Here is a 20,912-nt window from a genome sequence, read left to right as displayed (position 1 = left end):
ATATCACAATCAAGCACATGTCTACGACCTCATATGACCATTGACGTCGTCGGGACTGGTTGGACCACTACTCCCTGGATTTGTGAGGCCGTTTCTAGTCGCGTCTAATGATTAGGCCGCGAGTAGTGCACCCGTTTCAGCGAGCTTACGCTGCTTCAACATGGCCGTTGCTGACCTCGACCAAGGTTCCGCTGCAAAGATGCTGCTCGAGGGTCGTGGCAACCGCAAAATGGCGGTTCTGTTACGAGAGCTGGCGACGCCATGTCTGCTTGCAAAACACGACCCCACGACCGTGTTGTTGTTGCTTTGCCGCTTCGGGCATAGGGCGCCGCGAAAGGATTGACCGAGGCACAACGGCCATGTATCCCTTTGAACGTCTCCGGATAGTCATTCGGTCGGCAGCGCAAACAACGGGAATTTCCTCAGACGGGTGTCTCGGATCCTCTCTAGTCGGCCAAAACGGCGGAGGTCCTCTCAAGGAGGTGTGTTTGGGCTGGTCCAGGCCGTGTATGTCGTGATATGTATCAGAACACCCCCTTGGCGTAATCCGTTCCAGATTGGCCTCTTGGATACCAGTCCCCACGGCAGAATCTCTTTCATGGTCGCTCAAGGGGTCCGAGAAGGAGGTGGGGAACTGTGTTGGGTTTGTTCCTGCCGTTCTCCTGAGATGATTGGTCCCGGCAATTCGGCTTGCCTGCGCAAATCCGGGGCTCGACGTTTGGCCAGACAGAGGCAGGTGTGCTCTCCAGGGAATTGTATTGGTGAACCAGCGAGGCGGCGTTGCTACGTCATCTGGGACAGCCGCGTTGCTCGGCTACAGCCGTCACGGTTGATGAGTCGATTGAATGTCGATGATCTGCTCGGTGCTGTCTACTATGCATGCGCGGCGATGCAGTGAATTCATCTCTTTCTCATTCTTCTTGCGATATCCGCTCGTTTGCTCAGCGGGATGCATGATGAAGCTGCGCGCTACTAAACCTAGGGCAACCTCATGGCTGGGCCAATAAGACGCGCTGCGTGGCCGGCTTCCATGTGAAAATTCTTGCTCGGGCTTTGCTCACGATGGACACGCGAAAGGCGTGAAAGGGTTGAACGGAGGTGTTGATCGTCGAATTCCCGGTCCCATCAAAGGCAGTCCGAAGTTCGGCGCCACAAGATGCATTTCTGACCGGCAGGTTTCTCGCGTCGCTCTGATTGGCAGCGGCAATAGCAAAGGCATTGCTGTAGTTGATGGTGTTCGGCGCGTATGGTGTTGGAAGATGGTTGGAGTTGGGCGGGAAAGCGCGCGAGACTGGTTCATGATCGTGTCACGTCCTGACGTCAACCGTTATTGCCTTATTCACGAGTCTGCTCACTGCTACCAAAGCAGAATTACTGTCGCATTGAACTTATCATCTGATCAATCACCTGCGCATTGAAGCTCTCGATCCGGATTTTCCACAATTTTCATTGAACAACATTTTCCCCAAGCCAGGTTGGCAACGTGCTCAAGAGCGAGGTACTCTCTGATCGAGATCCACTACGAGCCCCCCGAAGCTCTAGTCTACCCAGAGAAATTAGAGAAGAGTGAAAAGATCAACTCACTACAAGCCTTACCAAGATTCGGGGCCCGGAGCCCTCTATCGACCAACACACCGGAATACCGCAACAGTACGAAACTAAACAGCCCCGGCACCATAACAAGAGTTGAGCTAAAACCAACACCGGCAGAACGCGCATTGGACGCACAACACGCTACCCGCTATCCGCTGTGAGTCCCCTCGATTGTGCTTTACATCGTGCATTGCTCTAAGTCTGCACTAATCCAAGCTCACCAAAATCCATCCACACCACGACGGCAACAGACGCGCCATCTTCACGAAAGACACCAGGAGATAGACCGTACACCACGCGCCGAGTCCCACGCTCACGCCTGTTCGAGTCCGTCTCATTCTTTCCACGCCGTGTCCATGAGCAGCCCGCCGACTTCGAACATAAACCAAGCGTTGCTAAAGCTAGCGATGCAGGAACTAAATCACTCCAAGGAGCTCACAGGCACGCCGCAGAGTACCGCGAACTCAAACGATCAACCGCCTTGCTGACTGCAACCTCAAATCTCCAGCTCCCGTTCATTCCCAGCGCATACAAGACCCAAAAACGACCCCATCGCCTTAATCCAACTCCTACCACACACGCGCGATCGCCGCGCTTAGCCCAAAGCGGCATTCCGGGACGACTTCGGCCTCGGTAATCATTCGGCCCGCACCTTACCTAATCGGGAACTGAACTATATATAGTGCAAATTCCAGAAAAAAATCAACCAAATCGGCCGGTTGGCGCAATGGTAGCGCGTGCCCCTCCTACGAGGACCAAAGGGCAAGGTTGTGGGTTCGAGTCCCATGCTGGTCGCTTTTTTGGCCTTTTCAAGGTCTATTTTATATATTTTTTGTCTTTTTATGAGTCTGGGGGGTCTTGGGGGGCTAGGGGCGAGGTTGGGGGCTTTTTTGGGCGGAGCGGGGCCCGGGGGCGGAGCGGAGGGCGGGAACGAAGGCGGAGGAACACCAGTGTCGAGAGGAACATCTGTTTTAGCTGCGTTGACCAGCGACGAATAAGTTAGGTGTCAGTTGAGGTGTAGGTGTGAACTGGGTGCGGGCGGGCATGGGGCGGCGTGGATCGACTGCTCGGACAGATGCAGCGAGACAGACAGGCGACACGACAGCGAGAGACATTGAAGTAGACGGTAGGGCGTGAGTATCGTTCTTTAAAGGGTAACTAAAATCATCAAAATCTCTCGTGCTTCTGAACCGCGATATTCAACAGATCGCAAACGACTCCATCGCTTACGCACTTGACCCCTTTCGAGGAAAATTACGAGCACACCGCCGCGACGCCTACCCAGGTTTTGCGGGGCGTCGCAATCGACAGATGAACGAGCAGGTCGTAAGTGTTCGACTGTTGTTTGGCACTGAGGGACAGCGAGGGCGTCAAGGCAGTCGCGGCTCTACAACGAAGCTGGCATCGAGACTGAAGAAGACGACAGTAAGAAGGCGGGCTTGGCAAGGAGCATCAACGACGAGACTAAGTCGGTGGAAGGGAAAATTGAAGGAAAAAGATGACGACAAAGGTGTAAAAGCCACGTGCATGTCTTGTACAGGTGCATGTTCTACTCATGCACCTAGGTAGTAACAAGACGTCCGACCACCAAATGCCCCTATCCCAGCTCTTGATTCGTCGACGTGGGATGTCAGAATCTTGTTTACATGTAGACGCCGTCCAACACAATGACGGGCTGAGATTGCGTTCTGTCCGTCTTGCGAGCAGCTACATGTGTGTAGGTATCCCCCGACTCAGCCCATGGAGCGAGGTGGAGAGAAATTGCAGCAACAAGATAGAGACGCGTCTAGAAAGAGAGAGGAATACATGGCTTGCTGTCAGCTTCGTAGTGTGCCTGTGGCATTGCTGTGCCTTTCCAGTGTGATGGTATAGGGTCTGGAGTCGGAGCATGGCTGCTTTCCCTCCACACCATCCGTCCCACACCACCAACCTACATGTACCTGACTTGCTGGCACCGCGAACCAAGTTCCAGGTGCCTACCGCGTCAGCCCGGCAGCCCTCTTCACTCCACAACATCAAGCCCGCGCAGACCCATTCGCTCTCGCTCATCAGCCCGCCTCTTCGCCCATCGTCGCTTTTCGCCATCATCGACATCACACCTCACCCGCACCTCCACACCTTCGCACAATCCTTCCACCAACCTCCCGCCAACGCAACCGCCTGCCCTCGCTCCCCTCACAGCCGCAACCATGCCCCGCAGAAAGGGCCTCCGTGAGTTCTTCGACAACATGACCGATGCGGAAGCCGCCCAGTTTATGCGTGAGATGGAGGAACAGGACGAAGAGTTCGCAAAGAAAGAACAAGAGCTGAAGGAGCAGGACGAGCAGCACGAGAAGGAGGAGTTGGAGAAAAGGGCGCGGCGCGAGGAACAACGTCGGCAGCAGCGCAGAGGCGTCGTCGTTGTCCCGAATGAGAGCGACCCGGGCTACGAGGAGGCAAAGGCGGCGGGAAAGACGGTCGTGGTGGCCGACCTCATGGCCGCCATGACGAGTGAGCGTCCTCTTGCTGGTCCTGCTTCTGTCTCTGCGCCTCGCCAGTCGTACGCGTCGCAGCAGCAGCAGCAGCAGCAGCAGCAACAGAAGCAGAAGGCCTCGCTGAATACAGCATCTCGGCCAGCGAGCCGCGCAGTCGTTCCGCCAGCGGCCCAGTCGAACAAGAAGCAGACACAGCAACAGCAGCAGCAGCAGCCATCCGCATCCAAGTCCAGCAGCGCGGCATCAGCACCACGCTTTCCCCCTCCGCCCACTCAAGCCCGGTCGACGCAGAAGAAGCGCTCGCGCTCGCGCTCGCGCGAAGAAGCGGCAGCGACGGCCAACGACACCAACGAGCATCACGAGCAGCAGGAAGCCATGCCACGCGGTCCCCCTCTTCACCGTTCCCCCTCGACCAAAAGGCCCAAAAAAAGTGACTGAGTTGGTGTCCGTCCCCGTCCGCCAATCAATCGACCGCGTTTACCATCAAATGATGGATCGGGGAGCTTCATGGTGCGGCGCGGCGCATGGGGCGGGGAGCGGAAGACAGGGCGGCGCGGCGGAGAGATGGACGGTGGACAAGGAAGCAGGCCAGCGGACAGGATGGGCAGCGGATGGACATGGTCGAGGCCGGACCGCGTGGGTCTAGCGTGTCGTATGGAGAGGAGGAAAGATGAACAACAGGAAAGCGACTGGTGGAGCACGAGGAGTGGACAGCGAGGGCGGTAGGCTGGTCGGGAGGGAGCGGAACACGCCGACGCAGGGAGCGACCCGTCCATCCGTCGCCAACACAACACAAGCGCCGTGGTCTGTCGACACATTCCACCGTCCTTGAATCGTTCACGGCAGACAGAAGAAGCAACGTGGTTTGCGACGTGGGGGACGACGTACGCCCATGTCTCGGGGAAGCGCATGGAGAGCCAGGAGACAGAGGGGATGACGCAGGAGAGTTCATGTGTCGTCGACGGGCATGGCAACTTGTTGGAGATGGGCTGCTGCGCTGATCGCAAGCTGGCTACAGCGGTGGTGGTGATGGACATCGGATGGCCCCTGGCACGAAATGCTCTCACTCGTCGGTCAGCCAATCTAGTCTCTTGTCGCACGCACCGCAAGTCGAAGCCGACGGACATTGATCAAAGTATTTTTGTAGACGGCGATGACGCATGGCGTTGTTTCGTTTGATGACGACCCGACCCCCAGCCGGCGACATGTCTGTATGCACGTTCCCACCTACGCGACGATGCAAATGAATGCTCTTTTGGGGTAGCCGAGCGCATCCTGTTACAGGCCCGGCCAGAGGCAGAGCGTTTTTGCGGTGTAGAGGTAGGTAACCATCTCCAGCGCCCAATGCAAGGCCGCCAGAGAAGGGACGACGACGGCCGAGATGGCAACGAGAGGGATGGAGAGGCCAGTCAATCCCTCGTCAGACGATGGCAATTCTACAACATCCCTTTTGGTTGTTCACATACTGCGTATAGAGGCCTCCTTTCGAGATTGCCAGACCAAGTTGATGCCGAATGGAGAGCTCGGCGTTAACACACTGGGGAGATCAGTATGCACATGACGGCAAAGGGGAAGCCCTAAAACTGCCACTCGCTGCATGCGCGCCGATAAGACGCAGATGGACCGAACTGATAGGGATGGAATAGGGATGAGGTGAGTTCACGGAATGGTCTCAAGACGCTGGGCTGGAGCTAGAGGAAACGTTCTTTTGGCAGAGGAGGAGTGGCATGTCTCCTGTACATTTGTATAAAAATCCACACACCATCAAAACATTCCTCTCTCGTGATGGACGCTGGTGGTGGCCTGGAATGGATTCTATCCAGGCGGATCAGCGCAAACAAGCAACAACAAAAAAGACGCAGACGGTGATGCGGGGAGACGGACGGTGAAGATCGCGTCGAGCCGGTCAAACAAAGCAGGCAGTCTGCGACGACAGGCTTCAGGACTCCCGTCGAGATGCGTGATGGGTACTACAATGCAGTCTGTGTGTGGACGACGACGTCCCAGTGCTGACTCGGGGCGGCGCGCTGCTCTCTTCTGGCCACTGGCCCCGCGACGCTTACGCAAAGCTCCACCTCCACCACCACCACCTCTACCCTCCTCCCAAACCACCACCATAGAAACCCCGTCCCCGTCGCCGTGCTGTCCGTCTTTTCTGCTTCTTGTTGATTTCTCCCACGCCTCGTCGAAACATCCCAAGACGGGCCCGAGACAGCCTCCAGCTCAGCTCAGCTCCCTCATCCCAACCGCATCCCACCCCCGTCTCGGCATCCCGCCCACCAACTCATCCTCCCCTATCCGCATACCTGATCTCCTCGCCTCGACTCCAATCCACCGCATCTGGTTTCTCTCTCAGCATGGCCTCGCTCTCTTCATCGCGCCAGCGGTCCTCCGACTCGCTATCTACCCAGGCCTCGATGCAATCCGACAACTCGGCAAAGCGCATCCGCTTGCAACCCGCCCACTTTGACGCCGACGATGCCCAGAGTAAGTTCAAAATTCGCGTCTCAACCAAGTCATTTGCAAATTTCACGCCCAAAACTTTTCAAATTTCAACTTGGCCCTGAAGATCAAAATCACCACAAATCACCCAAATCACGTGGCCTACCTTGATCAGTGTGCTAACATGTGGTAGTTTTGACCTGCCACACGCTCGAGTACAGCATGCGGTTAGCAGAGGAGCACGACTCGGCTCGGTTGGCCGAGACGGAGCAGGAAGACGAAGCAGAGCTCCAGTCTAGCAGCGTCCGCTATGTTGTTGCATCAAACACCACCAACCACTCCATGTCGCCAGCAGAAGCAGCAGAGGCTGCCGAGTCGACGCGGCCGACGTCTCCTCTGCACGTTGAGAGCATCCAGCCCCGCGACCGCACCCGCGAGGAGTACGTCAATGCCCTCAAGCAGGGCTACGACCAGCTGATTGAACTGCTCCTCCGCGACATTGCTCGCGGTTGCGACACGCTCGTCGGCTCCAAAGTGCCTTCTGTCAGCAAAATCTGCTACGACATTCTTACCTCGACCGAAAACAGCATCCTCCACGCCCTGCTCGATGGCAACCTAGCCTGGGACGCCGAGCACGACTCTGCCACGGTCGAGGCCGTCCAGCGTCTGCGAACCCAGGCCGCCTCGCAGCCGTGCATCTACCAGCGCGTCCTCGTCGACGAGCTGAACCAATCCCCCAGCCCCACCGAGCTCTTTGATGTGATTGAGGCCCTGCGTCGCTACTCGCGCACCAGCGAGTGGGAGCTCGCCCTGTCCGTCGACACGTACAAGAACCCCGACAAGTGGAACGAAAACCTCTCCCGGGCCGGCCGCCGCAAGTACCTGGCGTCGTACGAGAACCCCTACAGCACGCCGTCCGAGGCGCGCATTGCCGAGCTCGAAATGTTTTGCCAAAAGCTGCACTCGCGCCTCGACAAGACGCCCACCAACGAGTGGTCGGAGCCGCTCCGCTTCCCGCTCGTCGACGTGGGATACACTTGCAACTACGCCGTCCGCGAGTCGTCCAACGACGCCCACACCTCGGCCAAGTTTTTGATGAACCTGGTCGAGGCGGTGGCAAACTCGCTCTTCCCGGGGCGTGGCTTCAAGGCCAAGCAATTCCCCATCTTTCTCATCTTTGAAGCGCAGCAAGCCGTCATGGCGGACCTGGTCATGGGGGCGTTGTCGCAAGCGCTGCTGTCGACGGGCGGCGGCACCGCCTACTGGTCGACGGACCTGCTCCACGCGTCGGCCATGTCGGTCGACGACAAGAACTGGATGCGGTACGAAAAGTGGGCGGTGGACCACTCGCCGTACGTGGCCAACTGCCGCGCCGACGCGCCGCGCCAGAACGCCGAGCTGGACCGCATCAAGCGCATCATCGAGGCCAAGAAGCGCGAGATGCTGCTGCTCAAGCGCGAGTACAACGAGGGCCAGCTGCAGATGCGCCTCGCGGCCCGCGACATTACGAGACGCGTCGCCCGCTGCAACCGCTACCAGTTCTGAAGAGCGACCGCGCAGGACGACTCAATCTTGGCCCTTGCTCTTGGCGAGTGAGGTGACAGGCCGATTCAACTCGGTTGGCCCATCTGAAATTCCATCCCGGCAACATTTCATTCCGTTATGCCATCTCCTTCTCGATCCTTGTGCTTTGTTTCCTTGTCTGTCTCGATGTATTCGACGGCGGGCCGACAGGGAGGTGTACGGATGGTGGTGGTGTTGCGGTGTCGATTTGGAGATGGAAGATGGCTATGGTTTGAAGAGGCGACGCAACGAACGGCCGACAAACAACAGGCGTCTCACGCTGTTTGACGAGCGCATTCGAGTCAGCAGAGGACGATGAAGGGGGAGATGAGATGGCATCGAGTGAGACGCCCGACCGACCGGTCTTATACAAAGCAGGCAGCACCGCATCTCCTTGGCCAACCAACCAGTCGACGGGCCTTTGGCCGAGCGGACGGAGCCCCGACGGCAGCCTGGCATCAGCACATTGACGCTCGTCGGACGAGAAAGGGGAGCGCTCGCAGGCCATAGACCATCGGCGTCAACAAACGCGGCACAGACGGCGTGCAAACAAACGACAACAAGCGACCGACGCAATCGAGCAGAGAAAGGCAGAGATGAGGAAAGAGAAGGAATCGAGTCCTCGAATGGCTGGCGGGAGCTCTGTTGTCATGTCTCGTGCGTTGCGTGCTCGGGCTGGCTGCTCTCCCGCACGGTTGGGGTCCGGGGCGATTGCGACATCGAGGCGTCTTCTTGCTCTTTTCTTGAGTGCTCGCTCGACACACACGGCCAACACAATACAACGCAGCACAGCGCGCTCATCTCACCGTCACCGTCTCAGACAGTGGAATGCGCGCGTGGTTGGTCGGTTGGTGGCGACGAGCGACCTGCGTCGTTGATGTGCTAGCTGCCTGCCCGCTCTGCGATGCTTGGCTGCTCGTCGCGACACTGGCACACCTCCGCTGCACCTCGGCGGCGCCGCGACATTGGCTGCTGTGTCGCGCGCTCAGCTCAGGTCATCTCAGCTCGGCTCAGAGCGCAGCACATCGCGACCGCCATCAACGCCCTACGGCTTGGCGGGAAGGGAGGGCGTTGGCGGGTTTGGTGGGCGTGCGGGCGTGGTGGTGGTTGGCCCAGCACGCAAAGCACGCACTCAGTAGTGGCGACGCAACAATTGCATCCATTGTATATACGTACATCTACATACATACACACATACAGAGGTAGCTGAACCCAATATCAATCACGACGCGGACGAAATACATCTCTCTGGTGGACACCCGACTTTCCCTATCCGTCCATACGTGATGTGCCGTCCCGCCGATCTATCTATGGCGTGATGATTCCGTGCGAGCGTGCGCGCAGTGTGTTTGTCAGGTGTAGTTCGCCCCAAGTCTCAGCTGCGCTCTGTGTTGATGTCCGTCTGACTCATTTCGTCCATACAAAAGTACAATTCGTGCGCCTACATTTCGCGCTGGCTGCATCCGGCATCAAAGACACAGAACGAGCATCAGGGGAATAATGGATGGGCAAGAGGGAGAGATGGGGCCATGTGGCGAATTTGTTTGACATGGCCGTCAGCTTCAGTTAGGTACCCTAGGAAAGGTCTCAAATCACTTTCGTATCGTCGTATGGAAAGTCTAGTCTAGCTTGGTTTTGCGTCGCCATTGCATCTTTATTCTCTCTCTCCCTTTCTCTCCCTCTTTCTCATTCCTTTTTTTTTTTTTTTCCCTTCGTCTTGACAGTCGACGTGCCCATCATCACAGTCTATTCCATCTCCTTTTTCTTCCACTGGGGGTATCTCTCCACCATCTGCGCCTCCACCTTCCCTCCATCCTACAACGTATACCTGAACCCCGGATTCTCCAACTCGGTCGCGTCGCGCATGCCCAACTCAACCGCCTCCCTCCGCATCGCCTCCTCCTCTTCCGGCCCCCTCGCCGCCGCCTCGCGATCCCTCTTCCGATTACTGCACCACATATACGCATACAGCGCGACCACACTAAGCAGCTTAACCACATAGCCGACCAACATGGCCACATACGCGCTATGATAGCCGGGGGCCTCGCTATCCCTAAAAGTCTGCGGGCCAATGATATTGCCGACGCAGTACCCGGTAAAGATGGCGGCGCCGGTGAGCTGTTTTTTGGTGTACCCGCTCACGTTGCTGCTGACCATGGTGAGGCTCATGCTGAAACCTAGACCTTGGAAGAAGCAGAGCCACAGCGCGACGAGGCGGCCCCACTTGTTGGTGTCGGGGAGTCCGACGAGGAGGGCGCTGCCGAGGATGCAGATGCAGTTGGCCGTGATCATGGTGATGCACCGGCTGTTGGGGAAGCGTGTGCAGATGATGCCGCCGCCCAGGAGGGCTGCGAATTGTACGAAGCCGCCCGGGATTTGGAGATACTGCGTCCCGAGGGTCGAGTAGCCGAAGGTTTTGATGATGATGGATGTGAACTAGGGGGTGTTAGTAAGGGAGAGCAGGTGGGGAGGGGAGGGGGAGGGTAGGGGGGGGGGGGAGTAGGAGAAAAGCTCGACAGGTGGATGGCAGGGGGTCTCAGGGGCACTCAAAGGCGCATCCCCATGCCATGCCATCCCCAACAACGCGCTCTTCCAACCACCCCCCGAAACACAAAAGAAAACACTCACACTAGTCAAGGCCGAGTTCGGCACCTGCGCGCCCACGGCCATGATGAACAAAATCCACGTCTTGGGATCAGTCGCACACTGCCATGCCTGATCCTTCTTGAAATGGGCATTCTTGACGCCCTGGCGGTTAGCGGCGACGCGGTCGACGGCGATGGCGCGCTCGCGCTCAGTCAAGAATTTGGCCGATGAGGGGAGGTCCGGGAGGAGGCAGAAGGAAATGCATCCCCAGAAGATGCTGACGGCTCCGAAGATGATGAAGACGTATTGCCACCGCGCGAGGCTGCCCGTGGTGATGTGCCCGATGGCGTAGCCGATGAGTCTGCAGGGGGAGGGTTAGCTGGGAGCGTGAGAGGATGGAGGGGTGTTGGGTATTGGGTGGATGCATAGAGGAAAGGGGAGGGCAGGGAGGGGCACAGGTGGATACGTACCCGCCGACCATGGTGGCGATTCCGTTGGTACCTACGCGGCAGCAGGGGAAGGAATACGTTAGCCAGGACTGACCGACCACTCAACCGCTCGACCGCTACAGATCCTGCCAGACCAAAACAACGGCATGGACCAGATCCCCACTTGGAGCGTTGGAGGGTGCTTCGCGGCGGCGGAGGCTTCTTCACTTACAGTAGTAGGCCTCCAGGCGCAGGGGCTGCTCTGCGGATGTGTACCACAGGCCCATGACCAGCACGAAGCCTGGCATTGTCATCAGCAATGGGGCGGGTCGTCGGAGGAGACGGACATGTGGACATACCTGGGTTGATGGCGGCCTCGACCAGCCCGAGCATGAAGCGGTTGACGGCGATGCCGGCGAAGTTGTAGCACGCCGGCGTCGTGATGAGAATGACTCCCCAGCCTGGTGTCCATCGTTGGTGGTCGAAATCTCAGAAATGGCACGCAACTTACCAAAGGTGATCCAGCTCAGGAACTTGCCAATGGGGAACCTGCGACGGCGTCAGCTGCGGCACGACAGTCTATCGAGGAGACGCACCTCTGCATAATGTACCCCGACGGGTACTGCGCAACGAGGTAGCCAAAGTAAAAGATCTGTGACAGTCAGTCGAATGCTCCAGGAGCTGGGTGAGGGGGAGCGTACCGAGTTGAGCCACGAGTACTGATTGCCATGCAGATGCGTCCCCTGCTTGAGACCGTAGACGCTCGAATAGTTGATGGCATTCTGCTCCCATCAGTACCTGTCCACTGAAAAACACTCGGCAACACACACCTTGTCAAGGTACTGGAGCAGATAGGTCATGAAGAGGACGGGCACGATGCGCATGTCAATCTTGCGCAGCACCTTCTTGGCCTCGGACTCGTCGTACTCGAGCCCCTCGGTCTTCTTGAACACTTCGTAGCTGTCATCGAGGGCGGACGAGTTTTCGCTCGCCGACGCCCTCTCGAGGTCGGCGTGCTCGAGCGGCGCCTTGTAGTCGTTGGCGGCGGCGGCCATGATGCAGGCTCACGGTTCCGGCTAGTGTCTGGCGGGGGAGAGAATCGACCGGCTGGGGTACCACGACGAAACGAGCACAGCAGCTGGGGACTGAAGAAACAAAAAGATCGATTTCTTTTTGACAGCTACGGCGGCTACAACGACACGATGCACCAGTGCAAAAAGATGGGAGGCGGGCGCCGTATTGCGTGCTTGCCACAACGCAAGCCGGATGCCGTGGCCGTTGTGGACGGTCATCTCGGACGAGGGAGCTTTTCTCCATTGCGGCCCACCGAGCGACGCGGTGTTTGAGGGCAGCATGACGGAGCGGCGCATTGTCGTGAGGAGGGCGAGGCTCTGATTGGTGTTGGCACGAGGAGCGTGGTGTTTTTTCGACAATTGCCCCCTGCGGCGTCCTGATCACGACATTCGCTTGGAGTTGACGCAACCGACGACGTCGACGTGCGCGTGTTGTCGACGGTATATCCAGCTTCCGAGGTACAATCACTCGAATACTCCCCGCATCTTTTGTCGAGTCTGAGTGCATCTTTTCCTCTTGTTACGATGGACTTGGACTCTTTCCCATTGGATAGCAGCAGCTTGAGTGCTCTTATCCGCGCTTTTCAAAGCTTCAGTTCCTCATCCGATTGCCAGCTTTGCCTATCAAGCTCAGCCCCAGTCCCAGCTCTTTCCAGCGGTCAACATTTCTCCATTCGATGATCCGGATTCAGCCGACGAATCGAAGCACGCGAGCGAAAGAATTGTAGGTGGACGTCATCGAGTCGAGTGTCGAGGTGCCGTCACCAATGGCTCCAGCCGTGATAGTAACAGGTCTCCAACAACGGATATATGGTCAACAAACGGAAGTATACGACGTTGACGAAGCAGCCAAGATGGTGAACAGTTTAGACTTGGTGGTTTACCGGGTAGAGTCCAGGTCCAGGGCGGACAAGGCGCCCGATACGAGTCGTGCCGGCGAGCCTCAGTCGGTTACATGACTCGGGCCAACCTTGTTTCCCACTCAAGTGCGACAAGACTGCGCCCAGATGCCCCACAACCTTTTCTCCAACCTCAAGTCCTTCCGCTTGTCTAACTAAAGTATCCACGAGAAGCCTCTTTCTCCCGTCTCAGAGCCTCTCCTCAACATTCCAACGTTTTCAAATCCTCCCGTTCCATCCGTCGCAAGCCAAATTCGAAACACTACCACTCCGTCCGCCCGTCGCCTCTCGCTGCACTCTCGGTCGACTGTTGACGGCGGGTCAAGCGGCTCAGGCCGTGCCGGACATGGCATTGCCGTTCTTACAGTACCTAGATGCACAAAATATTGAGGCTGTTTTTGTTCCTTTTGCTTAATTACTTTGGGGCCCAGCTCTGCCCAGTCGTCTCAGTACCTCTCGCTTGCTCGCCCACCGTTTCACCTGTGCTGGAGAATCCATATTCCATCTCAACAACCGCAGCACATCGTGGCGTTTGGTTTTGGGTCCGCCACCCTCCCTAGATCCGGCTCCTCCTTTCGTCCTTTCCTCTTCTCAGTTAACCCAATTCTCCGGTTTCCACACTACCCAGGGTACCGCTCCAGGCACTGCCCTCTTGGCTCGCGACTCCGTCTCTCACTGTAGGTCCAAAACGAGCGTCATGCGGCTTCAATGCATCCAGACTACAGAACCTGCCACGGCGTCATGTCAGCTCGACACCAGACTAAGCCGCAACCATTCCCTAGCGCCTCCATAGCATCCGCTGCCATGTTGCGCTATCAATTCCCCTTTCTTTAGCGCTCGTCCAGCGTCTTTTAAGCTTCTCTGTCTGTTTGCGTGTCTTTGTTGAGCTACTGCCACTCCTTATATCCTGTCGCGTGCCGTCCAGTCCGTCCCGTGTCCCCCAGCAGGTCATGTGCCGGCAGCGTCGTCAGCGCCATGTATACAATGATTCGGTCCAGAATGTCGTGGATAGCTTCGGCCTTCTACTCCAAGACTGAGAAGTCTCCAGCAGGTCCCGACATGGGCGGCGCGCCCGACGTCCTCCTCGCCGCCGCGCAAAGAATCGTCGCCGTCCAAAACGTCCACAGCGACGTCCCGCACCGCCTCTCGCTGTTCATATCCCTCACCCCGCTGCCCTACCGCCTGTGCGACGAGGCCGGCGAAGAAGGCGAATACTACGAACTCTCGCGCCACTCCTCCCTCGGCCATTATCCGGAATTCCAAAGCAACGAGGGCAAATGGGAAGCCATAGTGCTCCTCCGCCTGTCCAAGAGCACCGTCGAGATCCGCACCGCCGACACATGGCGCCCGTTTGCGGAATTCCTCAACACGCTCCCCCCAGTGACCGACGCCGTCTACGGACCCGGAACGCTCTCGTGGAAGCAAGCGCTGCAATGGGACACCAACGGCCGGCACTTTCCGCTGATGCAGCTCCCCGGCGAGCTGCGCAACATCATCTACGACCACGTCGTGTCCTTTTGCTACCCGTACGAGTTTGAGCACAGCTGGAACTACCTGGGGCCGGCGGGGACGGCGGGGCTGTTGTCGCGCGACTTCAGACATCCCGGCTCCCACGTGCGCGCCGAGCTGTGCGGGCGTGGCCGCATCGTCAACGGCTGCGGTCCCATCCTGTCCCTGCTCCTCACCAGCAAGCAGGTCAAGGCCGAGTTCTCCCATCGGCTGTGGCTGACGGGCGAGTTTCGCTTCCAAACCGCCTACACGCTGCGCCGTTTTCTCGAGTGCCGTCCTCCGCCTCCAGCCTCCCTTACCGTTGCCCCAACGGCTCTAGCAAAGCTCACCCTGCAGCTGACCACGTGGAGCGCCGTCAAGTTCTTCGGTGCCTGGATATACACAGCCGCGCAACCCTGGGGACCAGCCGACGCCGAAGTCCTGCGCGGCCTGCCCCTCCGCGTGCTGGAGCTGCGCCTCGGCCATCGCGAGGACTACTCGGGCTTCCGCATGGACAGCTGGCTCGCGCCGTGCTGCCACAAGGTGCTGACGGGGCTCATCCTGTGGGCCGCCAAAGACTACGTCGTCGACATCCCGACTGTGCGCATCGAGGGCTGCGTGGCCGCCGACGTCAAGACGGCCTGGGTGCAGCTGCTGGCCGACGCGCGCGCGCGCCGCGTCTCGTCCGTCACCGAGTGGGACGTGATTGGGCATTCATGGGCGCTGCTGCGAAAGGGCGAGAGCTGGCTTGTGCGGACCAACTCGTAAGTTTTCCCTGGGTGGTGAGGGTTTTAGGCGTTGTTGTTGGTTCCTGACTGCGTGAACTGACTTGATGTGCAGGGGTCTGGGTTGTAATCTCCTCGACCACAAGCACAGCTGCTACGACCAGCTCGGCCACTGCACCGACTCCTTCTGCCTCTCCGAGAGCAACTTTTGCCGCGCGGCTGGGTGAATGCCAAGGGTCCTGATATCACCAGCCCGATGCTCCCTCCCAACATCATGATCTGACCATCTGCTCATCTATCCGACCACTCCTCGACTCTGGAGCAGACGGCCCAATTGACAGGTAGGCAGCCCATCCATCCGCTGCCTCGATCGTGTCCATGACCAGATATGTGCGTCTCAGCCGTGGAGCATCCGCAATGCCCGGCAAACCGCCCACCTCCAGGCCCCGGCCACCTCCAGCGAGCTCCAGACCGGAGGCGGCCACGAGCAGCCAAGCAGCCTGCCCAACACGCCCCCAACGGACCTACCGACGCGGCGGCGAAACCTCCCAGACCCGCGCAAGTATCCATCTTGAGGTCGACCCGACCGCTCGGCGTCGCTGCGTCGCTCTGCGCGGACGGTTTTACCGCGTCTGGTGTCCGGCAAGCGAAGCGTGACGTGTGAAGCTTTATCGCTCCAAGCCGACACGACCATCGCAGGAGAAGCAGGGAAGGAGGACTAGCTGATTGGATGGATGGACGGACGGACGGATGATGACAAGGTGGCGAACGAGAAAGCCTTTTACAGTGGTCGCCATGCCTCGGAAGCGTTATCTTTTCGCGTCAAAAGGAAATACAAGAGAGAAGCGCGGCCAAGCAAGTGTACCATATTTCAACAACATCATGTGATTACATCACTACCACAGTAGAGCCTCAACCGAGATCTCTGATTGGTTTCCGACGGAGAATGTCTTTTTGTAGCTCTGTCCGACATGTTTGACATGGAGACTGCCGACACGAGTGGGCTGGAACACGGGAGGCATCAAACCATATAAGACGATCGTTAAGAGCGCAAACAATGGAATCCACCACTGCTTCCAACAGTGCAATCCAGTCGAGACTTCAGCGAACTCGGGTCTGGCCCACCTTAGCTCCAATCGTTTTGCAGGCAGACTCGCGACGGGGCAATGATGCGTTGCTTTGCGTAGTTGTTCCCATAAACATCACCGCGCGCCACCAATCCCGTGCCAACGACCATCTGTATCTTCTCCCCGTCCCACGTCTCGTCCTTCTCGTCGACGACGTCGTTTACTTGATCGGCCTGCAGGGCGGGGTCTCTGACCCTGAACGACTTGCCGACATACGTGCGCGGCGGGACCCATTCAAAGTGAGTCCGGTGCGTTAGCAGCCGGAGGTGGAGGTTGCCGGCTTGATGCAAGATCTGGCAGAGGCTCTGATCCATCGCCTTGTTCTCGTCGTCGTCCCTGTCCCTTAGCATCCAAATCGGCGGACGTCCGTAGAGGAATTTCCTCCTCATATAATCGTAGGTGGCCTTCAAATCTCCCTTGGCCATGGACTTTGGACACAAAACTTCCCCTGGCTCGCTCCGAGCAATTTGAGGATGGCAGTCGTCGGGGAACTGCTGTCTCAAGATGTTGACTCTGAACGCACTCGCTTGGCTGACATCCACTGCCATCATGTTAGTTGCTGCTAGATGTATGGTGCCAAGAGCTCACCCTTCTCCATTTGCTGAAACATCTTTTTCGCCATCATTCTGAATGTGTAGTCGCCAAACTTGTTCTTGGGGTCGCGGAAGTGAATGAACGGGTCCCCAAAAATCGCACGCAGCAAAAAGTCCGACAGCAAGGCAGCAAGGACAAGGAACGGATGATCCATCTCCACCAGTGACCACCAGTCCTTGATACTCGTAACCTGCCGAACCCAGTGGAGGAACGACTGCTGCCGGACCCACTCCGCCTGCGGCTTCTTCGGACTCAGGGGCGCCTTGAAAGATTCGATACTGTACTTTCGGGCCCAGGCTCTGATAGAGGCATGCAGATTCTTGAAGGCAAAGGCGATGGGCTGGTCGCCCTCGGGAGCCCACCTCGAATCCTCGCACTTCAGGAACCGTTCTTGAAACAGCCCGAGCTCCGCAACGCACTCTTCTAGCTCTTGCTGCTTGCTTTCGAGCCGCTGCTCGAGATCTTCCTTCTCGCGCGACCACTGCGCGGCGACCTCTTCGATTTTCGGTCCCTGGCCTCGCTGGAGCGCGAGGAGCTCGTGAGGACTCGTCGAGTTTTGATCGATGCCGTCTTTCACTGATCTGACGAGCTGGTACAGGTCGCTTTCTTTCTCCGCGTTCTCAATTTCTTTCTCTTTTGCCAATGACACGCACAATCCCTCAATCTCGGATGGTCCTCGCTCTTCGGTCTCGATATCCTTCGCCTCAGGGGTCAGCTTGGCACGCTTTCGAGTGACGGGCGATTCATCCTCTCGTCTTGCTCTCGTTTGCTTGGTGGATCGTGGTTTTGCCATCCTTTCCTCAATCGTAAGCAGAGCAATGAAGATCTCCTAGCTGAAAAAAAAAAAGCCGGGGCAGAGGCCTGGAAACCAGCCTTGATGGATCCAGCCTCTTTATCGCGACACATGCTCTGCACGATTGACCGCCCGAAGCTAATCAGGAGCATCAGAAAGCTACTCCTCATACTAAACCCTTTCTTGGTCGTTATCGCATTCATAGACCGTGCGATCAATGCCTTTCTACTGACTCGTCTTGGTTTTCCAAGGACACGGCTGACAGAAGAGCTTAAATTACGGACCATCTCGCCAATCAGGTACGATTACAACAGACTGGGTATCATTTGCCGTGGCATGTCCGAGTCGAGCCAATCGGAATTCTTACACAACATCCCGTAAAGTTCACGCCCAGAAGGGTTTCTACCTAGTCGTTGTTTTGTTCTGTTTCCCAAGCTCAACACCAAACGAGAAGTCCATCTCGGCGTGCCAGTTCATCACCACACAACCACGTCTACCCACTGAGGAGCTCTCATTTTTTCGTCATCGATCAAGTACACAGAAAGGAACCTACAATGACTTTTAGGAGGCCGCCTTGCCCCAGGGGTGGCCACCCGGACTTGCCTTGTCAATGGGCCAGTTCAAACTCAAAGCTCAGCGCACGCACTCAAACATCACCACCTCCTAGCACTTGCCTTTCACATGTTTCACATGCTGCGTTCCAGCGTTCCCGCATGCTTCCGTAGGTGTCGGCGGGACAAGTTGCGCCGCCTCTCGCAACCCACTCGACTCTATTACAAATAGCTCAGCTGCGGACCAGATGGGCTCCTCTCTTCCATCTCTCAAAAAAATCGACAGAAGCTTCAATTGGTCGCAATGTCTGAACTACGGGCTTCAATGTCTGAGCTTCGTGTCTCAACAACTCCAGAATCGAGCTTCTCCGAAGCCCGGGCGTCGTCTGTGACGTCTGAGATAGCGCACAAAATTGTCCTTGGTCTCGACTTCGGGACAACCTACACTGGTAAGAAGAGCGTCAAATTCTCTCGTCGCCATGTTGATATTTTGGCCAGGCGTGGCGTACGGGACGACAGCCGGCACGTCCAAAGACGATGAAATCGTTTGCAACTGGCCAGGGGCCTCGATTGCCTCGCAAAAAGTCCCGTCGCGCATCGCGTACGAGGAAGAAAACGTGAAGCTCAACTCGGACAAATGGGGCTTCGAGGTCACCGGCCGCATGAGTTCGTATTCGTGGTTCAAACTGCTGCTCGACTCCAAAGTCGACCGGACCAAGTACGACGACGCCTCGCTTTTCACCACTTACGGCGGCATTCTGCAGCTCCCGGACTGGCGCACGCCGAGAGACGTGGTCGAGGACTTCCTGGGGTGCGTTTGCGAGTTCGTGACTGAGCACCTCACGAAGAGATTCACCGCGGAAAATTTCAGGACCATTCCCGTCGAAGTCTGGATTACCGTGCCCGCCATCTGGAGCGAAGCGGCAAAAGATCAGACCAGGGCTGCGGCTATGGCAGCCGGATTTGGGTCTCGACCGGGCGACAGCGTCAAAATGATCACCGAGCCCGAAGCTGCCGCCCTGGACGTCCTCAGGATGGCCCGCAAGTCGCCCGATCCTATTGCCGAGGGCGAGACCTTCATGGTTTGCGACTGTGGAGGCGGAACGGTTGATCTTACGACGTACGTCGTCGAGTCCTGCAAGCCGGTGTACAAGTTCCAGGAGGTCTGCGCCGGCGAAGGGGGCAAGTGTGGCGGGTCGTTCGTCGACCGCAAATTTGACGAATGGATGTCGCAAAAGTTTGGGAGAAAGTATACCGACCTTGGCGCGAAGCATCGAAGTCCAGGCTCAGCTATGATGGAATCTTTTGAGAGAGCTAAACTGCGCTTCGAACCCAAGTTGCTTGAGCGCGGAAACGCGGAGTTGGTTGAAATCGAGAACGTAAAGATGGACGTCGACGGCTCCGACCTCTACGATCGCAAGGAGAGCACTGTGTCGTTCCCATGGTAAGCAAAACCTCATTTCCGACTTACAATAATTCCCGTGCTGGTACTGAAGTCTCCCAGGAAGGTGATGCAGTCCTTTTTCGATCCAGTGGTCAACAAAATCCTCGAGCTTGTCAAAAAGCAGGTCCGGGAGGCCAAGAAGAAGAGCGGACTCAACATCAACCGCATCGTCCTCGTCGGCGGCTTCGGCGACAGTCGCTACGTGAATCGTCGGCTGAGATACTGGTGCCAGTCACAGGGTCCAAAAATCAAACTACTCTCTCCACCAGACTGTCAGGGAGCCATCATGAAAGGTGCCGTGATCCGCGGCCTCGAAGGCTTGAAGCCCAACGTCAGGATCTCACGGCATCATTATGGCTTTGGCATTAGTCTTCCCTTCAGGGAGGGCAAGGATCGGCCCGAGGACATGTGGGTTGGGAGTTTCGACCGCCAGAAAATGGCGTACAACAGAATGTGTTGGGCCTTGAAAAAGGTAAGTACGTTGTAGTCAATGATGGATGTGACCAAGCTGAAGACTCGCAGGGCCAGAAGATCCTGAGCGACTTCATGGCTACCTGCAGCATCCAACGCGAAATCCTGCCAAACGAGGTGCGCGACCACGACGCCTTGGATATCCTCACTTGCAGCACAGACCACGCCCCAGATTTTGAGTACACGAAGGGGATGAAGCTTGTGGGGACCATCCAGATGACCTTCAACGAGGAGGACATGAATAATGCTCGGTCTTGGTACAACCACAGGATAGGCAAGTGGGTCCGCGTTCTCTATTACGACATCCACGTCAATATGAGCGCTGATGAAGGCTACTTGATGGTCAAAGTCATGAACGACAAGAGGGAGATGGGTGCGGCTGTCATTGAGTTCTATTAGGAGGACTGAGGGCCCGATTCCAGGGTGAGAGTTCTGGTGGCGGAAAGGCCTGGGTGATGTCAGAAACCCAAAATTGCGCTGAACTTGGGCGTTGGCTTCGGAAGTTGTCGGTGTTTAGGGTGCAGGATTTGTCTGTTGGTGTCCGTCAGTCTTTACAGAGTGGCCATATGTTTTTAGTGTCGTCTTTGTATCTTTGCACACCGCAAGCTGAGCCGCCCATGAGTGAATCAAGCAAAGACAGGGACTCACAAAACAAGGTTCG

The 20,912-nt window shown here is 57.2% G+C and overlaps 10 protein-coding genes and 1 non-coding gene across 11 annotated transcripts; 8 read left to right on the top strand and 3 right to left on the bottom strand.

Moving 5' to 3' along the window:
- Positions 1–2,306: 2,306 nt before the first annotated feature.
- On the top strand, positions 2,307–2,388 carry BKA78DRAFT_t111. The gene has a single exon. It is a non-coding gene; the product is annotated as a tRNA-Arg (tRNA).
- A 957-nt stretch (positions 2,389–3,345) lies between these two features.
- Positions 3,346–4,539, top strand: BKA78DRAFT_129165 (uncharacterized protein). Its single transcript, XM_066882561.1, has one exon. It carries the CDS (start codon positions 3,528–3,530, stop codon positions 4,503–4,505), a length of 978 nt encoding a protein of 325 aa, XP_066743995.1. The 5' UTR covers positions 3,346–3,527; the 3' UTR covers positions 4,506–4,539.
- Positions 4,539–5,203, bottom strand: BKA78DRAFT_129255 (uncharacterized protein). Its single transcript, XM_066882565.1, has one exon. The coding sequence runs from the start codon at positions 5,017–5,019 to the stop codon at positions 4,573–4,575; it is 447 nt and encodes a 148-aa protein (XP_066743994.1). The 5' UTR covers positions 5,020–5,203; the 3' UTR covers positions 4,539–4,572.
- A 612-nt stretch (positions 5,204–5,815) lies between these two features.
- BKA78DRAFT_129182 (uncharacterized protein) lies at positions 5,816–6,634 on the top strand. Its single transcript, XM_066882562.1, has one exon. The coding sequence runs from the start codon at positions 6,031–6,033 to the stop codon at positions 6,535–6,537; it is 507 nt and encodes a 168-aa protein (XP_066743993.1). The 5' UTR covers positions 5,816–6,030; the 3' UTR covers positions 6,538–6,634.
- On the top strand, positions 6,635–8,259 carry BKA78DRAFT_129213 (uncharacterized protein). The gene has a single exon (XM_066882564.1). The coding sequence runs from the start codon at positions 6,732–6,734 to the stop codon at positions 8,052–8,054; it is 1,323 nt and encodes a 440-aa protein (XP_066743992.1). The 5' UTR covers positions 6,635–6,731; the 3' UTR covers positions 8,055–8,259.
- Positions 8,171–9,526, top strand: BKA78DRAFT_129194 (uncharacterized protein). Its single transcript, XM_066882563.1, has 2 exons — positions 8,171–8,386; positions 8,821–9,526. The coding sequence occupies exons 1-2, from the start codon at positions 8,287–8,289 to the stop codon at positions 9,276–9,278; spliced, it is 558 nt and encodes a 185-aa protein (XP_066743991.1). The 5' UTR covers positions 8,171–8,286; the 3' UTR covers positions 9,279–9,526.
- A 361-nt stretch (positions 9,527–9,887) lies between these two features.
- BKA78DRAFT_331327 (major facilitator superfamily domain-containing protein) lies at positions 9,888–12,141 on the bottom strand (the record flags this gene model as incomplete). Its single annotated transcript, XM_066889865.1, has 9 exons — positions 9,888–10,508; positions 10,701–11,019; positions 11,129–11,159; positions 11,319–11,387; positions 11,446–11,547; positions 11,598–11,635; positions 11,683–11,738; positions 11,788–11,868; positions 11,917–12,141. 9 exons carry the CDS (start codon positions 12,139–12,141, stop codon positions 9,888–9,890), a joined length of 1,542 nt encoding a protein of 513 aa, XP_066743990.1.
- A 1,993-nt stretch (positions 12,142–14,134) lies between these two features.
- BKA78DRAFT_313393 (uncharacterized protein) lies at positions 14,135–14,636 on the top strand. The gene has a single exon (XM_066888378.1). The coding sequence runs from the start codon at positions 14,336–14,338 to the stop codon at positions 14,594–14,596; it is 261 nt and encodes an 86-aa protein (XP_066743989.1). The 5' UTR covers positions 14,135–14,335; the 3' UTR covers positions 14,597–14,636.
- A 330-nt stretch (positions 14,637–14,966) lies between these two features.
- BKA78DRAFT_129159 (uncharacterized protein) lies at positions 14,967–15,583 on the top strand. The gene is made up of 2 exons (XM_066882560.1): positions 14,967–15,310; positions 15,387–15,583. Exons 1-2 carry the CDS (start codon positions 15,057–15,059, stop codon positions 15,496–15,498), a joined length of 366 nt encoding a protein of 121 aa, XP_066743988.1. The 5' UTR covers positions 14,967–15,056; the 3' UTR covers positions 15,499–15,583.
- Positions 15,584–16,066: 483 nt separating this feature from the next.
- On the bottom strand, positions 16,067–17,892 carry BKA78DRAFT_369658 (uncharacterized protein). Its single transcript, XM_066892662.1, has 2 exons — positions 16,987–17,892; positions 16,067–16,939 (listed from the first exon to the last, which is right to left on the bottom strand). The coding sequence occupies exons 1-2, from the start codon at positions 17,783–17,785 to the stop codon at positions 16,398–16,400; spliced, it is 1,341 nt and encodes a 446-aa protein (XP_066743987.1). The 5' UTR covers positions 17,786–17,892; the 3' UTR covers positions 16,067–16,397.
- A 538-nt stretch (positions 17,893–18,430) lies between these two features.
- On the top strand, positions 18,431–20,487 carry BKA78DRAFT_369654 (uncharacterized protein). Its single transcript, XM_066892661.1, has 3 exons — positions 18,431–18,785; positions 18,835–19,780; positions 19,841–20,487. Exons 1-3 carry the CDS (start codon positions 18,641–18,643, stop codon positions 20,265–20,267), a joined length of 1,518 nt encoding a protein of 505 aa, XP_066743986.1. The 5' UTR covers positions 18,431–18,640; the 3' UTR covers positions 20,268–20,487.
- Positions 20,488–20,912: the final 425 nt, after the last annotated feature.

This window comes from Phyllosticta capitalensis (assembly GCF_038381095.1).
Source record: "Phyllosticta capitalensis strain CBS 128856 chromosome Unknown BKA78scaffold_5, whole genome shotgun sequence".
Taxonomy (NCBI): Eukaryota; Fungi; Ascomycota; class Dothideomycetes; order Botryosphaeriales; family Phyllostictaceae; genus Phyllosticta; species Phyllosticta capitalensis.
Note: the sequence above shows the minus strand (reverse complement) of the source record. Positions and strands in the feature narration are given on the sequence as shown.